The sequence below is a fragment of the Tetrao urogallus genome (assembly GCF_951394365.1).
Source record: "Tetrao urogallus genome assembly, chromosome: 1".
Lineage (NCBI taxonomy): Eukaryota > Metazoa > Chordata > Aves > Galliformes > Phasianidae > Tetrao > Tetrao urogallus.
The window spans coordinates 33,702,915-33,722,997 of NC_136813.1; the positions used below are offsets into that span (position 1 = coordinate 33,702,915).

At 34.7% G+C, this 20,083-nt stretch overlaps 1 protein-coding gene across 1 annotated transcript in view; it reads right to left on the reverse strand.

Moving 5' to 3' along the window:
• Positions 1-20,083, reverse strand: part of DIAPH3 (diaphanous related formin 3) — a gene marked incomplete at both ends in the record, with an annotated part of 225,786 nt that overhangs the window by 50,364 nt on the left and 155,339 nt on the right. Inside the window, 2 exons of the mRNA XM_079534573.1 lie at positions 5,596-5,655; positions 6,083-6,178. Of these exons, the coding sequence (XP_079390699.1) occupies positions 5,596-5,655; positions 6,083-6,178 (156 nt within the window). The remainder of the gene's footprint in view (positions 1-5,595; positions 5,656-6,082; positions 6,179-20,083) is intronic.

The following is a 20,083-nucleotide window of genomic DNA, read 5'->3' on the forward strand; positions in this document are numbered from 1 at the left end:
TTATACAGACAGCAAGTTAACAGATTTTTTTTCTTTCTATACCAGTTTTTTTCAGAGTACTATCATGCACTTACTACTGATTTGAAGTACATTTTTCCATTCTTAGCAGAATATGTATCAATTTTCCAACATTTGGTTGTTCTTTTTTTGTAAGGGTCATTTCCTGTTTTGCTTTATGTCAATCTTCAGTCAATTAAAAAATGTTAATGTTGCTTTTTTTTTTTTTTTTTTTTTTGGAAAAGGCTCTGAAAACTGAAATTTTACCACTTTTCATGTAAACCCCTTCTCATCACCTTTCATCCTTCTGACCCACTTTCTCTACTCCAACATTAAACTTCAAGAAAGGGAGATTCCTAGATAAAGACCCTAAAAACTTTGCAACAAAATTAATCATTCTTTATATTTTTGAATGTTAATTCTACAGGGCCATCCCTGTGAGAGCCTGCATGTGAGTGCAACTAACTTTTCTCATCTGGATATTTTTTCACACATACGCAAAGTTTGCTCCTATGGCCACGATTTCTCTGACCTTTGCTGCCTAATTCAGAAAAATAAAATATATATATATAAATTAACATTGTATATGGTTGCAGGGGAATTATTTCTGTTAGGACAAGCAGCAGTTTTACTTGACTTCTGAAGTGAATACTGAAGTGAAGATTTGGTCTTAAAATGGGAGCAGTTGAGAACTACCTTTCTCTTTTTAACAAAAATCCTAGTAAATATTTTCATTTTATAACAGTGCCTACAGATACTGCAAGTTTGCTGAGGAAACTAGACTGTTCAGTAAAACTTCACAAATCCTTCCCAAAAGTTTGTCTACTTTCTTCTTTCCATACATGAGAAAAAACATCTAGCTAAATGTTTAGCTCATGAATGGAATGAAAAACAGGCTAACATCAATAATTTCTTAAAAACAATGTCTACCATGAGGAAATGATCGTGTTCAAGAATGCATATTCAGGGCCACAGGTTAAGAAACCTACTGGGAAAAATATTCACAGGCTGCAATGTCTCTCCAATGTTAGGTACTTCCTAATGTTCCCTGCATGCAATTTTGGGAAACACAGCAAAATACACTTTTTTTTTTTTTTAAAGGATAAACTGAGATCAAATGTAAATCATCACATGCTGTCATATATAGCAATGCTCAAGTAAAATAGCGACCTGCAGGTGGTTGTGCTACTGATTTTCAGAATTAAGATGAGCCTTAGCTCATTGCCATGTATGATTATCAAAAATAAGGTAGCAGAGACACTAAGATGTACCTCAGAAGACAATTCTATTCTGAATAAGAGATGAAAAAACAGAAACAAAACAAAACAAAACAAAAAAACGTTTCCTTCTGCTTAACTGGGATTAGAATAACACTGCTGGCAAGAATTTTATTTAACATATGTATTTGAAACAGTTCAGACTAAACATCATACAAAAATCATTCTGTCTTTTACAGGTTTGCTGAACAAAAAAGCACAGTAATTTACACCATCCTTTACAGTGGGGGTTTGACTTTACTATGGAAAGAAGACCTTAGAAAGCACAGTCCACAACCCAACTGATTGCAAAAGAAAGATTTCTTTCAACCTCTGTAGTCAGAAAAATCAACCTGCATTTTCACTTCCATTTTACTATAGCTTTACTCTCAGTATCTTGAATGTAACCTCCTTGTAAAGAAAATCACTTTCCACTGCATTTGAGATATATATACGTGCAATCACAGCTGTATGTAGAATTTCTATTCACGTATTTCAGATAACATTACCTTGGCTAATGTTACTGCAAATAAATGTGTAGCCATAGCAGCAGAGAACTTAGTGCAGACTGCAAAGCTTGACTGAAAACTTATTTAATAATGCAGTTTTCTGTGCTGCAGTGGGCACTTTGCTGCCTTGGATTTGCTTGTTTGTGTATTTGAACGTAACTAACTTGGAATAAATGTGCAAGATGTTAATGTATGTTGATTGTTTTTTTAAATAACTGATAGACTCAGATCAACGTTAGCTATTAGCTGCTTCAAAAGATATCATAATGTGCAAAATCCTGATCAGTGGCAATTAAGTGCTTTATTCTGATCTCGAAAGATAAAGCTTCTCCATTTGATATTACTGAATCAAAGGTACAAAAACACTAGAACTACACTAACAGACAACTAGAGCTGAACACTACTCTGACAAGCAATTACAGCAAAAGCATATTTTGCAATAGTTCCACAGTTTATGGTTATTTTCTTTTAAAGCTAACTGTAACCTTACCAGGCAGTTTTTGTATAAATTTAATTCAGCTGTTAGTACAATAAATACAAAAAGGTATTAATAGAAACAAAGGAAATAAATATACAAGTCATACCAACAAAAATCTATTGAAAAGATTTGTATTCCTAAGGTAATTCTGATCACAGAAATAAGAGCAGAATTAAATGACAAAAAAAGAAAACCAACAACACATCGTGTTAGGGAAAAAAAAAAAAAAAAAACAGGCAATCTGTTCAATAAAAGAAAAGTGCAGTAGAACCGAAAATAAAAGAACGCAGCCAAGAGGCCACCCTGGGAAGCAGCATGAGAACTAACACTCAGAAATACCAGATGAAGACTACCAGAGTTTTCAGGGGAGATCAACAAATCACAAGGAGGAAAAGGACCAATCAATGGCTATCATTCGACTACATTTACTACTTGTTTTTTTTTTTTGAGCAATCTATTTAATGAAAGGAGAAAATGTCTACCCTCCTTCTAGCGCTATTTAGTGCCGGCTTGCTCCTCTGCTTTTCACTTTTCTTTTTTTAAAAAAGACTTGGCTTAGTCTCACCATTAGGAGGTAGTTTTGTGCCTTGAGTGTATTGTACTGAGGATAATAATGGCAGTGATGAAATAAATTACCTTCCTGTTGCCATTTATATTACAGCTATGGAGTGAGTGGACATTCTTTCCGCATTTCTCACCCCTTCCATACTCTATGAAATATGAAGTCACAGTTTTTTACATCTACTGTGCTGGGGTACAATTTTATTTCACTTTTTTTTAGAGAAAAATCTTTAATCATAAAGACTAAACAGGTTTTGTTTGTTTTTGTTTTGTTTCTAAACAAGAAAGATTAGTTAGAACTTGATGGCATCTGCCCAGTAGAGATTGTTGCATTCTGAATCATTCAGTAGGTTGATATTTCAACACATGACTTGTAATTCTTTCTGAGTGTATTATGAGTCAAAGAAGTACACTCTAGGTATGAATCTGCAATGCATATTAATAAAGCATGTCCACTATAAGTGAATCTGTTAGTCTCAACAGAAGAATCAAACAAGAAAAGTGCTTTATCGCTTTCCACCTATTTTAAGGTAGTAGCTTTTTTGGCGCACTGATACAAAATTTAGCATTCATTTGAAATTTCAAGTTGGGAAAAACAGCTAATCAATTAAAGGCCAAACCAATCTTTCTGTGTAATGACATATTCCAATTTTTATGATGTAAGCTGAAATTAGAGACTTTTTACTACAGAGTTCATAAAATGAACTACAGAAAATAAATCATAATGTCTAGTATACGTAGAAACAATAAGTTACTGCACATTTATCCACATTAGACAAAAAGTGAAAGAAAAAAACTACAAAGAGGATGAGACTGAAGAAAACAAACTCGACATTATAAAATGCTCAACTCCTTGGTAACCAAAAATTAAAGCTTTGTAAATCTTGGTTTGAGTGACAACATTACTAACTTCAGTGAGGTTACTAAAAACAAGCTTTGCTACTGAGGGTCTAGTGTACGTTCTAGATAATCTGCAACCTACATAATTTCTAATTTCCTAAAACAAAATAAATGATCAGACAGAACATTCTCCAATTACCTACATAGGCTTTCAACAGCTGAAGAAATAAAACAAACAAAAAAAAGAATAATTTACAAGATAAACTCCAAGCAATAAATGCCCATATATTTTAGCAGAAATTATATCAAGTTCAGTGCTATGTTTGGCTCAAGACAGTTATATACAACCATCTAGATACTGTGACAAGTGCAAACAAATCAACAGCATAGCACTGAATTCTTTAAAAGATCAGGAATGTATTATCTTGCTCCAGGAAAAATGAGACAGGCTCAAGAAAAGCTGCATTCATTCTAAAACATCTTAGAATCATATCGTCTCAAGATGATCTATTGAAAATAAGGCTAAATTAGAAGCAACAAAAAACCCAAGAGTTTACTTTTACTCTTCTAGGATAAGCATCTGATCTTTAGCCAAATTTGAGTACCAGATTATATCCATCAGTTATACAAACCAGTTCCCATGCTTTGCAGAATTTAAAGTTCTGTGTTGTTTCTTTATTTTTTAACCTGAGACAAAAGACTTAGTCTTCATGTTTGTCCAGATGCGTTTATAGTTTGAAAATGGAAACTATACTGCCTGTAGTCAGATGATAGGCTGAATATAATGGGCTGAAAATAAGCAACAATCAACATAACTGTTCCATCAAGTGGTATCTTACAGGGTAGAATTCAGATGTGCTCTGTAGTCATTATTTAAATATCAGTATGTTATGTGCCAGACAAGCACCTGCCAAATTTACTTCATTCTTCCTTGGGCCAATTCCTAGAAGTGAATTAAATTATCTTTCACCTGTCTTTCTGGCTCTAGATTATTTGACTTTCAGTTTAATGACAAATTCTGTATGGACTTTTTGTCCACTGCAGACATTTAAGAAATAAAAACATAAGAAATACCGAGGTATAATTAATATCCCCGGTGTGATTGCATTTGCTTTTTAAATTATGAGGTGTATTTAAATATCAAAAGATAATGCATTCTGCTTACAAAATGAAGACTTTTGTTTTTCTTTAAGGTTAACAAAAATTTTTCTTTAATAAAATAAACTATGTAAATAAACTGAGACCACTAGGTTAGAAGCACTGAAAACAGTCAATCTGTATTCTTGAGACTTAGATAAAATGCAGCTAAAATACTGTTCTGCAGATTATCTAGGAAAGCTAAAAAAACATCTTTACCCTCACTGTAACTTCATGCAGAGGAGTATTTCTACTCATTGAGTGGGATTCTTTGGGAGTTTACGGATAAGACCCATGCTCAAATTTTGGAGAAATACTATTCCATGAAATAACTGATTAATTTCCTCTTACTTCACTGATACAACATCATTTTTAAAATATTTTAGTGACTGACAGCTTAAACTATTCCAGATAAAGTACCAAGAAAACCAAAACAAAGGAATGCAAAAGGTTATATAATTTAGTGTCATAAATATTTAACATTTTAAATGTTCTGCAATCTCTGCTTTCTAACAAAGTACATAATAGATTAAAAAGTCTTACATTATTGTTCCTAAGGCTTATAAAATTACTGCATTGAAAACTATGATCAAATTTTAAACAATTATAAAAAACTTAAAAAAGACAGAAGAGCTCTACAACATAATAAGTACTGTGTCATGGTGTAATATTCGTATGAACGTTAACAACAGGGTACCAATTCTGTTTTAGTGTTCCACTAGAAAACAGAAAATATCACAGCCATCTTTTGAGAACACAGATCAACTACATAAGCTAAGTTAAAAAGAGCATGCAATTCATGAATATGGTTCATTACCATGGTTACAGGCTTTCAGCACCGGCCTCTGTGTGGTTGGACTAAGATTTTGTGGTGTTTCTGCAAAAGCAAGAAAACAAAGGAAAATAAACACCTCTTTGAAAGTTTCTGCATGGAGTACCGTAATGACATAAGCAAGCAGAAATATTTGAAAGTTAGATATTTCTAGGACAAAATCTACCGTGGAATAAACTGATGCCCTGGCAGGACAAGTGTACTTTTGTCTCCTGTATACAGTGGCTATTACTATAAACCTCTAAAATTTAAAGTATACATAGCTATATGGAAGAACCTTAACAGTCAGGCTGCACTAAGTTCAGTACATTGATCTCTACAGGACTACAGACAGCAGCAAAATAGCCTGAAGACTCCTGATAGATAGATATCACTGCAAGAAAGAATTAAACCCCAAAGCCTTTAGACCACTGGACCCATAATGATTTTAGCTTTATTCAGGAAAAAAAAAAAAGTGAAATAGAATATTCACCTTTAGGCCTTGGTGTTCTTTTCCTTCGATCTCGAAAAGCCGCACCTGACTGCAAGGCCTCCAACAGACTATCCATCACTCCAGTCTCCTCCCCTTCTGTAAGAGAAAGGAAAGGAAAGCTCTGGGTAACCACAGCAATATGAAAGCATAAGTAATATTAACAATAAGAAACAACAATAATTCGTAGTAGTATTAAAATCAGTTATTTAAAACTTATTTGAAGTTATTTGGATTTTAACATTCAGAACATTGCTCTCTCACAACTAAACAGAGCAGATTTGGTCTTCTGTCAATTGCACTAGGCCAAATTTTATTTCATTCATTTCACATTCCTCATTCTCAACTGTAGTTTTAAATGAAATGTCACTTCACTCATATTTTCATTTCACTACCCTTTTGCAACTGCAAATAATCAGTTTCATGTCAGCTTTCAAGAGCTGTCCCTTAAGTGATTTGCTGCATTAGACAAAAGAGATCATTTCAGTTATTGTTATAAAAAGTTGAAATTGTTTCTTGGTGGGAAGCTGAAGGAAAAATATTGGACTAAATAGGATATAAAATGACTTCCATAGGTAGCTTTAATCAAAAGCCATTTTCCTTTCATACTTAATGATCTGTGTTCAATATTGATATAGTCCAGGAATATACTTCTCATCATATTACACGTGTGGGGATAATATCCCCCTGAAAGAATTAAGACTGTTACCACGATGTTATAATTAAACACAAGCATTAAAAATATTACTTATATTTCCTCAAATAAATATATCAGAAATCTTAGATATTTTAACCTAATTGATCCTTTATCTATACACCTGTCAGGACAAAAAACCCCACAACACCATGGATTTCCTATACAATGAAAAATCTCCACAGAGCAATAAAGAACTAACTACATGACAGAAATCTCATTATGTCTCACAAGGCTAAACTCCCAAGGTCAACATACACCTTGGATCCGGTCAGACACATCACATGATTTTGCAGATATTAGTGAACGCATTTCTACTCTCAAAATTTGAGCTTTGAAAAATGTCATTAAATATAAAAAAAAAGGTTTGGGTTTTTTTTTTTTGATCTATAGAAATACACATATAAACATATTTAAAGCTCACAACAGATGTTCTGTAACATTGATTCAAAATTAAATTACATTTTTATAAACATGTTTTGTTTGTGATTTTGCCCACTCTTTAATTTTTGCTAATTCTGTACGTATACTTGTGTTTAGGGAATTATTTTTATTTCATTTTTGGAATTTATTAAATGTATTGCACTAAGAAGAACAATCTTCTTTGTAGTACTTCATCTGCTATTACTCCAAGATGCTGTCTTGAAAATGATGAAACTATAATCTGAGAACACCCTTATTTCTTCTCTTTTCTCTATAGACACGACTACTGGACTTAAAGAGCTATATATAAGGAGAAATAATGGAAAACTACCAAATGTTTTATAACTTCAAATAACACTGATCCCCATTTATTTTCTATGCAATACATGGCAGATGTGGAATATAAGTACAGACAAGTTTTCTCTTGCTTTATATTTAGTATAATATACTTAACCACAATGAAGTTTCCTCTCTCACGACCAGCGGACCAGTACAGCAACCAACTTAAAAAATATTGCTCAGATTGCATATTCACCTTCTTGGTGGTTTTTATTGTTGTTCTGCTAACTTATTTTTCTATCTGATTTCATAAAATTCTTTAATATTCACATGTCAAATGAAAACTCAGTGAGAGTTTCAGTTTAAAGTGATGCTTGAGGAATGAGCCATTAGTTATATTAAGGTACACAAACATTTTGGAGGAAAGTTTATAAGCACTGTGGGTAGTAATAATTCAAAAAAGACTCAATAATATTACAGTCTCCAAAATAAAACCATAACTGCTTATGAAAGAAGAGTTCAGAAACTTTGTTTTAGGTGGTAGTAATAACAAAAAAAAAAAATTGCTTTCAATTCTATTTCAGCATGTCATCTTTTTTCATGTTAAGCCTTTCTAAGACTATTATGGATTGCATAGTTATTTCAAAAACATAACAGATTTCAGTAGAAAAAAAACAGTGCATAATATGTTATACAATAAGAAGACCAATTGAATAAAAATATTACATATTTTAAATAATAGAATGGAAATACTGCAAAATCAACTTTCTGTCGCATACCTGGAATGTATTTAAGGGCACTATCTATTTTTCTTTCTTATCTGAAATACACTGTAGCCAGAAATCGCCTAATGTTTTCATTGACATGCAGAAGTGTTAATAGAAGAATAAATGACATATATAAAAACTGAATTAAAAAAGAAACACCTCTAGCAATATTATAGTATATGTGGATTTACTGAAGAAAAATTAACAACTGCAAATAAAAACATTTGCAGTTTGCTGTTCTGTACTAAAACATGCAGAAAGCTTGTTTTTCAAACTTCTACATCTTCAGTGAGGCTCCAAATGCTGTTTTTTGATGCCTAAATCAGCAGTTGATTACACCACGTTCTATGAGGTCATATAGCTAGCTATTAATACCCATACTGTTATCATCACTCTAGCCTGTTAGTAATAGGCAATAAATTACATTAATCTCCCTATTCTAAATCTGTTTTTGCCTGTGACGGTAATTGGTGCATGATCTTCCTGTCCTTATTTATGACCCTTTTTCCATCATCTTTTCTCCTCCTCTTCTTTTTGAGGAGGAGAGGTGAGAGAGCAGCGTGGTGGAAGATGCCCGTCAGTGTAAAACCACATCATCTTCATATTTCACAAATGCAACAGAAGGAAAAGGCTGCAAGAACTCAGGGGATACTTATCAAGTTATCTGAAATACCAAAGACTTGATATAATCTTTGAAATAAATCCAGGCATCATGGCATCATTCTAGCTTTTATGTAATTCAAAAATAAACTTGTAGCACTGAAGCTACTGGGTTTGTTCTTCTTGTCTGAATGATCAAGTCCTGGTCTCACAATTCAGTAGTTAGCAAAATAAATAAGTAAATAAATAAATAATTTTTTTCTCACTAAAATATAAACTGTTTTGTTTTGGTTTTTCGTCTTCAGCTGAGGATATAATTCAGGTCAAATACACTGTGCCCAGTTCTTGACGAAATGGAATTTAATTCCTTCTAGGTTTAGTTATGCCAAGTCTTTCACTGTAACATAACAAATCTTCTGAGGCAAGTGAATACCAGTCTTAGGACAGCAGCAGAGATTTCCCAGATTATTCACACAAGGCTAAGCATGAGAGAAAAAGATACAACTTAAGATACTCTTAAGCACTGATTAGGAAGAGATTTAAGAAAAAAAATCTGCAAGCAGAAAACATTTTTTTTTCTCTTTCAAGTACTCCACTGTAAGTTTGCTTGAATACTGATTGACTGTAAGAATAAATCCCATAAAGCAATGCCCAACTGATTAAAGGTCCCAATTTGAGTAAAAAACAAAGGGCCAAATATCGTAAGAGCAAAGTTTTAGCAATGATGTAGTGTTTGATAACTTAATTTCTGGAGTGTAGAACAGGGACAGGGAGGTAATTGAAGCCATCAATGCAGGAGCGAGCCCCAGTGTTTGGAACTGGTTCAGTTTTCTCAGTTTTGAAAAGATTCTCAGACAGGAAGATTCTGTGAAACATTCATACTACTGACACATAACTTTTCAAGCACTTTCAGACATACACATGAACAGGTCAGGAGCTCTTATTAAGGCTCATACAGTCAACGCAAGAATACAAGAAACTTCCTTTTCCAGAGAAAAAAATGTTTCAAAATGTGCATTATTGTGACCCCCTAAACTGTGACTCTACTCCACTCAGATACACTCTTACACAGAAATTGTTGGTGGACATGAAGGTTAGCTTTGTCCAGAAAATGGTAGAATTTCAGTAACACTGCATGAATTAGAGCAATAACTCCTAACACAGCTAAGTGCTCCTTTGACTCTAATTAACTGTAAGAATGTTCTTACAATACATGCAGAAAACTTCTGATGTACAAGCGCAAAGTTGAAATAGCTGTCAAGTATGCCTTGGACGGACTGGCTGAAAGGACATTTCCCTTTCCCTTTATAATTAAAAAGTGTTAAACTCAGTTTCTGCCAGGAATGTTGCTATTCAATTGCCTTTCCTCAGAGGCAACTCCAACCCAGCCTTGAACACCTCCAAGAACAGGGCATTCACAACCTCTCACTACTCTCATAATAAAGAACTTCCCCCTGTGTATGGGAATTGCTGAATCATGGCCTGAACCTCTGATTGATCACCTGAGGCAAGCAATGAGTCAGGCATGGGAGCACAGGTGAAGGCAATTCACCTGTGCTGCTGGAAGGGGTGGAGCCTGGCTGCACCTAGACCCACTTACAAGCTGACTACCAGTAGGAAAAGATCTCTTTTGGAGATCCCTCCTCCGGAGTTTTGTAGCAAGCCCAGGATGTGGGTAAGCTTTCTATCTATTCTGCTTTTATTATTATAATCTACTTTACTAAACTGTCTTATTTATTTCATAATTATAACATCTTTATATTCATTGACTATATACCTTGACATCCAACCTAACTCTTCCCTCCTTCAACTCAAAACCATTTTCCCTTGTTCTGCTGTTATTTGCCCTTTCAAAGAGTTGACTCCCCTCCTGTTCTTACAAGCTTCCTTTAGGTACTAAAAGGCTATAATTAGGTCACTCTATAGCCTTCTCTTCTCCAGGCTGTAGCACCTAATTCCATAAATCTTGTAGCTGACAAGAGTTGGTTTCTTTCTGTCTTGTTTGCTCTTGCTAAAATTGTCCCATCATGTAGTTGTCATACAGTGATTTTGTGGGGCACAAATAGTTTGTGATTCTGAGCATGTGAATGAAAGCTGCATTCAAGTTCTAGAAAGTTAAAATAAAGTGAAATGCAAACTTCTATTATTCACAAATCCTTAAAGTTCATTTGTTGTAATCAAGGTTGGTAACAATTTAACTTCTGTAAGTTAATTCATATCATAGAAAACCAGAAGGTAAAATGTGATCATAGAAGTGGTTCTGTACAAGTGATTAAAAAGAAAACCTTGGTGATGTGTGGCACCTGTTTCTGCATCTCTATTGGATCCCAATTTCCCTTTAAATAATCGAATCATCTTATTCTCAAGCTTTGTGAAAAAAAAATGATGAGACAGAGAGCACCTTTAGCAAGTCTGCATATAGTGCAAAATCCAGAGGGATGGCTGATTAACTAGATGGCTGTGTTCCCATTCAGAGGGACCTTGAAGTTGGAGAAATGACTAGACAGAATTCTTTATGAAGTTCAATAAAGGAAAATGAAAAAATCACTAGGAGTCAGCAATGTGCCTTTGGGGCAAAGAAAGCCAAGGAAGAATACTGCCAGCTGTACAAGGCAGGAGATGCTTTGCCTCTGCTCAGTGCTGGTGAGACACATCTGGAAGATAAGTGGAATTGACATAATTGAGCAAATTCAGTCAAGGGTCATGAAGATGACAATTAGGCTGCAGCATTTTTCCTGTGAGGAAATACTGAGAGAGTTGAGACTCTTTGAGTCTAGAGAAGAGAAGGCATGGGGAGATTCTGTCAACTTGTCTAAACATCTGATGGCGGTGTGGGGTGTGAAGAAGTCTGAGCCAGACTCAAGGAAGTGCCCAGAGACAAGACAGGAGCGCAATGGGAGCGAACTGAAATCCAAGAAATTGCATTTAACTCTTTTTTTTCTTTTGCTGACTGTAGTCAAATGATAGAACAAGTGCCCTGTAACTACAATGAAAACTCTAAATATGGCTACATTAGAAAGTAGTTTACCTTTTTATTAAATCATCAGAAACTAAAAAATAAAAGTCAAAAATAAAATAGTTTACCTCCATATGATACATACTCAACACAGGATACTGTGTGCTTTATTACATTACCCATTAATATATTCAGGAAGTCAATTTAAAAGCTCAAAGTTCTTTTGACCTACTTCCTTTTTATTTTTTTCTTTTTAGCAGAAAAACAGAACTGCTAAATTAATCTAAATGCTAAGTTTTTGTTACTTCTATTTAATTACGTATAATTAAACAGACCATGTTTAAGCACTGTTATCTAAGATTAAGATCTGGTTATGATCTGATTGGACAGTTAATAGAACAGTCAGCTATGTACAAAGAGGTCAAATTTTTACTGTTTGTGTATGATTTCTGTTTTTACACATTACAGCTCAACTCGGAGAACACTGACAAGAAAGACTGCAATCAATCCATCTTTCAGACCAGCCAAGATCAAGTACTTCCAGTGCTGTTGTTTCAGAGAATAAAAAAAAGAAAAAGGGACAAATGAAAAAGACCTATTAGCAGAGACTTGCCAATTACAATTGCATTTAGAAAGCAGTTAGAACCACTCTATTTGCATTCTTATGTGAAACTAGCTTCTCGTATTATATTCAGCTACAGATATTCTTCTGTATGTGAGGATGTCTATGAACATCTGTTTCTTTGTTACCATTTGCCTCTGAAGGAGTTCATTGAGTAAAGAGAAATGCATTACAATTGCCGTTCCAACTCATAAGCAACTAATAAATTAAAAAATATACACAAAGATCACTCACACTGACAGCTGTGTTACAGAGATGAGGGGCTGAAGGAACTTTCAAGCGTCACTTATTTTGCACTTGTGGAGTGAGAACATTCTGACTGGTGGCACAGCTGAGCTTACAGGAAATCTTGCATGCAGCTTTGGATAGACAAGGCCCTTTCTGTTTAGCAGCTGTAAGTGCACAAGAATACCAGGGAGGATCAGCTCAAAGGACCACCTACCCTTGCATTTGTTGGCAGGAAACATCTTTAAAGAAGTCAAAATAAACGCATTTTAATGTTGAGTATAAAATATGTAAGGATGCTGTCTTAGTCTCCAGCAGTTAATGATTCAGAGACTTTGCATTTGCATTTAACAGTTTGCAGTAAATAGAAGCTGCTCGAAAAATAAAGTACCTTTTGTTAGCTTCAGAATACAAATATTTTGGTATGCAATAACAACACTGTACTTCTGCAAAACCACTGCTGTATTGCTTGGTGAAGATAAATGTCACAGTGAACAGCACAGAAACAGAAGCAACAACAGATTCAGTGTGAAAGAAGAATCAGAGACATGACCTTGTCTTCTGTTAGCTTTCTAACAATGGCAGAAGAGGTTCTTAGCTTTTTTACAGCCTTGGACTAAGGAAAAGAAAATTATGTTCTGGTAATTACGTTGATTTCTTCTTCCTGTTGCCACTGGAAAGAAGAAACTTATGAAGATTCAGGGAAAAAAAAATGTACTCCAAGAATAAAAGGCATTTACAAGTAGTTCAAGAGAGAGATTAAAGAGGACTCTAATATATCCCTGCTTATGGGGGAGATGAGGGATAATATTTGGAGTAGGAATTATAAAATAATAGAATCAATAAGTTTGGAAAAAATCTCTAAGATCATCTAGTCTAACCATCCACATTTCACCAGTTTTACCCCACTAAATCACGTCCTTCAGTACAACATCTAAGTGTTCCTTGAACACCTCCTGGAATGGTAACTCCATCACTTCCCTGAACAGGCTGTTCCAGCACCTGACCGTTCTTTCAGAGAAGAAATATTTCCTAATATCCAACCTGAACCTCCCCTGGTGCAACCTGACAATATTCCCCCTAGTCCTATGGTGTGGGAGAAAAGGCTGACTGCCATCTCACCACAATATCCTTTCAGGTAATTGTAGAGGGCACTAAGGTCTTTCCTGAGCCTCCTTCAGACTAAACAATCCCAGTTCCCTCAGTTGCTCTTCATAAGACTTGTGCTCCAGTTCTTTCACAAGCTCTGTTGTCTTTCTCTGGACATAGTACAGAGCCTTGATGTTTTTCTTGTAGTGAGGGGTCCAAAACTGAGCACGGTACTCAAGGGACAATCACCTCCCTACTCCTGCTGGCTGCACTATTTTTGATGCAAGCCAGGATGGCTACCTGGGCACACTGCTGGCTCATGTTCAGCCAAGCGTCAGCCAACACCCCAAGGTCCACTTCCTCAGTCTTCCAGCTACTCTGCCCCAAGCCTGCAGTATTGTGTGGGGTTGTTGTGGCTAAAGTGAAGGACCCTGTACTTGGTCTTGTAGAACTTCATCCCACTGGCCTCAGCCCAGCTATCCAGCCTATTCACATCCCTGTGTAGGACCTTCTTACCCCCAGGCAGACTGACACTTTCTGCCAACTTGGTGTCATCTGTAAACTTAATGAGGGTCTATTCAATCCCTTTGTCCAGGTCATCAGTAAAAATATTAAACAGGACAGGCCGCAGTGTCCTGGAAATGAATGCTCAAAAAACTGCTATCATCTGCGTGTCTGCAAAATGTTCCAAACATGGCTCCAGAGATTCCCACTGTTTTTAAAGTTTAAACCGTTTAAAGTTTCAAGCATTTTATACACATTTGTTTAGAAATCTTACTGCTATCACATAAATGACAAGTTCTCTGAGAACAAAAGTCAATAAAGATATGTTTGTAGATATTTTTTAAAGAGCGCTGTTTGTTTTGACTATTTTTTTTCACTCAAAATTTGCTGTCATTTATTTTTTCCCATGCCTTTATATAAACAAGAATTTCCCAAATGCCGTTCAGCTACTATCTCCATAGGTTTCACTTCTAAGTAAAATTTTCAGAAAAAAAAAAAATTGCTTCTGCCATTTATTTATTTATTTATTTATTTATTTTGGAGTTTAGTACAAATACTTCATACAAATGAAGAGTAACTGCTGCATTCTGAGTCTGTGGATTACTAGCAAGTGCATAAACTAATTACTGTATATTTCAGAAGATTTAGCACCTTTGAGATCTTGGTAGAATATGACTTGTAATGACTATTAGTTGGTTTCTAACTAATATACACTCTGATCAGTTCTATTCCTTTTTGTACTACAAGTATCTAATTCCCTGAACATCCTACTGTGTGAGATGCGATGAGGTTTTGCTGTATCTCAACTTTTGATGTGGCCTCTGAAGACATACTGCACATTGTTTTTCAGGCTATTTTTTTTTTTAATGAAACATACCTGCATATTTATCATTCTCCGCATTAGTTTCAAGTACAAACATGACAAATATTCTTGAGGGAACATCTGCTTTCAATAATTTATGCTTTTCTGCCAAGGCAATATAGTTGCAGCTGAAAAACAAGCTCCATGCTTAGCGACATATCAGCCTGTGTCTCCTGTGTCTACTTTCCTGTGGATTCATGGTCAATTTTTGTCACATCTTGTTCCTCATTCTTTCTTTTTCCTTCCTTCCTTTTTTCCTTCCTGCCTTCCTTCCAAGTGGTATAAAGCAAAATTACATCTACAATCCAACTTCGTCATGAGCTTACTGTTAACTGCGCACAGAGTATTAATATTAGTAAGTAACTAGACAGTGACATACAGTCCTGTAATTCCTTCTGCTTAAGTCCTGAAGAATAAATTTAAATGACAAAAATGTTACCTCAGGAGTCCCCTTGTTGAAGAGAACACACGTAAGTATCAGTGGTGCAACTAAAAAGTCAGGGCACAAGTAGAAAGTGTTATCAATGGTAGGGAAATTCTGAAAGGGAAAATTCCCTAGAGAGACCTTACACAAAATACTTGTTGGATATTAATGTCATACCTTCAGGATTTCTTCATATACAGGATTATCAGAACTTTTGCCCACTTAACAGTAAATTTAATTGCACAAAACATATATACCAAAATATGTCAAATCTGGCAATAATCCTACAGTTGGCCAGACCTTGAGTTTTTTGTAGAAAATCACCCTACAGACAACAGATTATTAACATATGTTAGAAATCACTGATGACATTTCAATTGTTATGGATCAGAAACCGATTTTTATAATATGCAATACGTGAGATCTTTCACTCCCCTCTGAGGGAAGGATCACATTAAGAACTATTGATTCTCCATCCCTAGCGAGATGAAATTAACAAAATGGAGGCCTTATGAACTTAGACTGGATGGGGAAAATAGGGTCTTTGAGGGCACCTATTAATAGAGGGAGTGTTGCTGTTGTTTAGTTTTATCTGATGGAATCAGAATTCTAATTAATTATGTTTACAGTTTTCATTGTTTAAACTATCAGTGCTGGGATACTCAGTGCCTTTTTGCTTTGCAGAGCACTTCTCAACTAATGAAAATATTCATATTTCACAATGTAGCTGACAGTAATAAAGAAGAATCAAAGCATAAAACACTTCCAGCAAATCTGTGAAACATGTGACACCCCTTTTTCCCCAAACCATGTAAACAATACAGACAGCTCTGCAAAAAGGAATGCTGCAAAACTGACTTCAAATTAAGCTATAACTTTTTAAATCAACTGAAATATGGATTTAAACCCATTTTTTTTGTGGTAAAAGTGAAACTGAGAAACAGCAATGAAAACAAACTAAACATCAGATTTCCCATATAGAATGTTAAGAAATCATTTTGACATCACTTCACTGCTTTAGCATAAGGAAGGGCATGCTTTGTAAATATCCACTGACTAAAGTGTGGCTTGTTGTTTAAATAGTATTCAAGGAAAGACACGATGAAGATGCCACAATGATGGAGTTCTCAATTATATTACAATAAATTTTGCTGGTGTTATCACAGTTATAGGATTCTTTACACAGTGATAAGATCAAAATAATTGATTGATGTGTTTTCTGCTGAGAATCTGAACAACACAAGAAAGCACGTATCTGAACGTTAATAGTATAAAGACAAGTGATATTCACATAAAGATCCCCTTCTACAAGTTATTTACCTTTGTAACCATAGTATGTGATAGTTTAGACTGTCTTCACAGATGCAAGTAAAGAATTTTTACTGAGTTCCATTGGCTTTCAAGTTAGGATGGAACTCAGAGGAATATCTGAAACTTATGTCTATATTATGTGAATTTAAGCTTCAGCCTGTTATAACAGGGAAGCATTTGAGCTGTGATCATTAGGCCACAGAAGTGTTACTATCTAAGATGTAGAGATGCAGAATGTTAGCAAACTACAGTTTACATGGATTTGGATAAGGCATTGGGTTAAGTTTCAAAAATACACACTCACACATACACAAAAAAAAACTTGCAAGAAAATAAATCATGCAATTCCACATAAATAACAAAAATCTACGGTCTTATTAGCAGAAATTTGAATTTAGATTACAAAGTTCAAATTTTTTCAAAATATTCATAAGATCCTAAACATATTTTACAATTTAGAAAATATGAATATACTTATAGCTTAAATATAAAAAAAAAATGAAAGCAAAAGCTTTATGAAGATATATCACACACTATGCGTATTTACGTAATTTTAGAAAATGACTGCATAAATGCTGAACTTGGTGTAACAAATTCCAAAGGCAGTCTGATCCAGAAGTATGAATGACAGCATGTAAGTTGCAATCTACGTGTCAAAGTAATCATTTTTATATTAAAAGCAGAACAAAGGCTAAGAAGTTCAGGAGACGGCTGGTCTATTGTAGGACCACCTCAGTTCTCATGTTTGAATTGCGTCACTTACTAATGATGAAATGACTATTCACCCATAACTTACAAATCAGAAGTTGTCTTAAATTTGGGATCACATTCCTTTTAAGTTGATATACAATCTATGTAGTGCTAGACAAACCTGGTATGTGACTGGTGGATACAGTCCTAGTATGCTGTATACAACTTACTGTTCAATTAAAGTACAAGTTAGGTAAAATCCATATTTTTCTTGTATAGTTAAGATCCTAGGTTTATCTGAAGTAAAAAAAAAAGTCAGTAATATTCCCCAAATAGCTAACTTTTTTTTTAATAGCATTATATGAGTCACTTATTCAAGACATAAATTGCCTCATGCATCTGGTGACACCATAGACAAGACAACCTTACTCTTCAAATAAATCTCAAAAGCAGGTGAGAGATGAAGCAATCCAAAGAATGGGATTTCAAATACAAAAGAGAATCTAGACTTAAGCATCTATGTTGTAAAAAAGAGCAGTAGTTAACAAAAGAAGTTCAGTATGATGAAATAAACCCAGTTTTAGCACAGGATAGCAGTTCAGGCCTTGAATTAATGGATACACTCTGAAAGCTGGCGCTCCAAAAATGTAAACACACTGTAGTCACTATTTGTCAACTAATAGTCACTGAAAAAATGCACAACTTAAAGCAAGTTATAGAAAAGACTGCTCTAATATTTAAGAAAAGAATTGGCAGCTAAGAAAAAAAATATCAGCTGAAGACACTGCTACAACCTGGGAATGTGCTCTCTAAAGGACTATACATCATGTAATTTAAGGATAACAGAAAAAGGGTTGGAAAGTGTCTAGAAACTAAGCCACCTTGTTAGAGCATGAGTAAGGAGAGAAAGAGAAAACAGAGGAGAGAAAAAAAATAAATTCAATTCTGTCTTCTCTTGCTGAAGGGCTCTCACATTTGTTCACGTCACTTTGCTAGCAATCAATGGTAGGTTATCACTACTAGCTATACAAAAGTAGCCCTATGTTTTTGGCTTTTTTTTTTTTTTTTTTAAACTCACATCAGATTTAGGGTACAAACATTAAGGACTGACTGCTTGAATACGTACTGATAGTGATGGAAAGTAAAAAATAATTTGAAGTGATAATGAAATGCAATATTTAAGAATAAGCATCAATCTAATAAAGTTCTGTTTGAAAGTGTAACAGAAATGTTAAATCAGAAGTGGCATATAGGACAGTGATACAGAGGCATGCTTAACCTTCATGTCATTTGCAGTTAAAACAAGATGTTACTGAAAACTGAAAGTAGAGATGCAGAGTACACTGTGATCTGTCCAGTTAAAAAAATGCCTTATAGAATCAGTCAGTACATATAGACTATTCTCAAGTATGCATCTGTTTAAATGCAATAAAATGTTTTCTGGGATGGTGACATCAAGGAATTTTGAGTGGCTTCATTCACACAACATTTGAAATAATGTCCCTACAAATCCAATATCTGATCTAGAAACCCTATAAAGAAGTGAAATGTAGCAGAAAATCAGTTACTCCACATTGTCACCCTTAGATATTAGTGCTTATGTATTTGGACAGAGGGAGGGTCTGGTTAAATGTTTGCCAGCAGGTCAGATGTAAACATTTTTTAATTGATTCACAGATTCTTAAAGAGAAGACTTAGTCTTTCAGTGAACAAGCTGTGGGAAGGAAAACAGCGAGAAAAAAGTAATTTTTGTGGGTTTTTTTGAAAGTCTTTGCTATTCTTCTTAGTAAATATGGTTGCAGTAAAACTGCCAAAGTAGAAAAATAAACAACCTCCCCTTCCCCCAAAGCTTCCACTTTTCATATCATTGTTGCAGTACTTTTTGACAAATAAATCTACCTTAAGTGCTTTCCACTACCAGAATTTGGGTTTTCTAATAGACTTTTAAAATGACAATTCAAACTGACAAGCACAAGAAACCTTATAAAGAGCTCTGCAGAACAACAACAACAAAAAGGAACCAACAGCAGCAGTGACCAATTTACCAAATATCAGATCCAATACATTCATAGTTTCAGGTGACTCCAACATTCTCTTTTCCCATTTGATGAGGGCCTTACGTAGCTGCTAACGAAGGAAAGAAATCTTTCTGTACATTTATGTGATCAATTAAAACAAACAAACGAAAACAACCTACTAACAGACAAAGTAGCTATTTACTCAATGATTTAGATGATTTCTGGATGACAAATATATATAGTTCACAGCCACATAGTTGAAGGAGTGGGTTTAGCTACCAGAGGCCCATATACACACGTGGGCACGTGACTCAGAAGTTTGTAACGCTGGAACCTGTTTCACAGAAAGTTTCAACACAAATACAGGAAAAACGAAACTGTGAGGAACTTTAGTTTTCCCCAGAGGACTATCAATTGTATATCCAAAGCACTATCAGTCATTCTTACAACGTCTTAGAGAAGAATAACTAATTTTTTTGAAACGCTTCCAAACATGCAAGAATGCAGCCACTATTTTTACCCTCTTTCAAGTCTTCAATA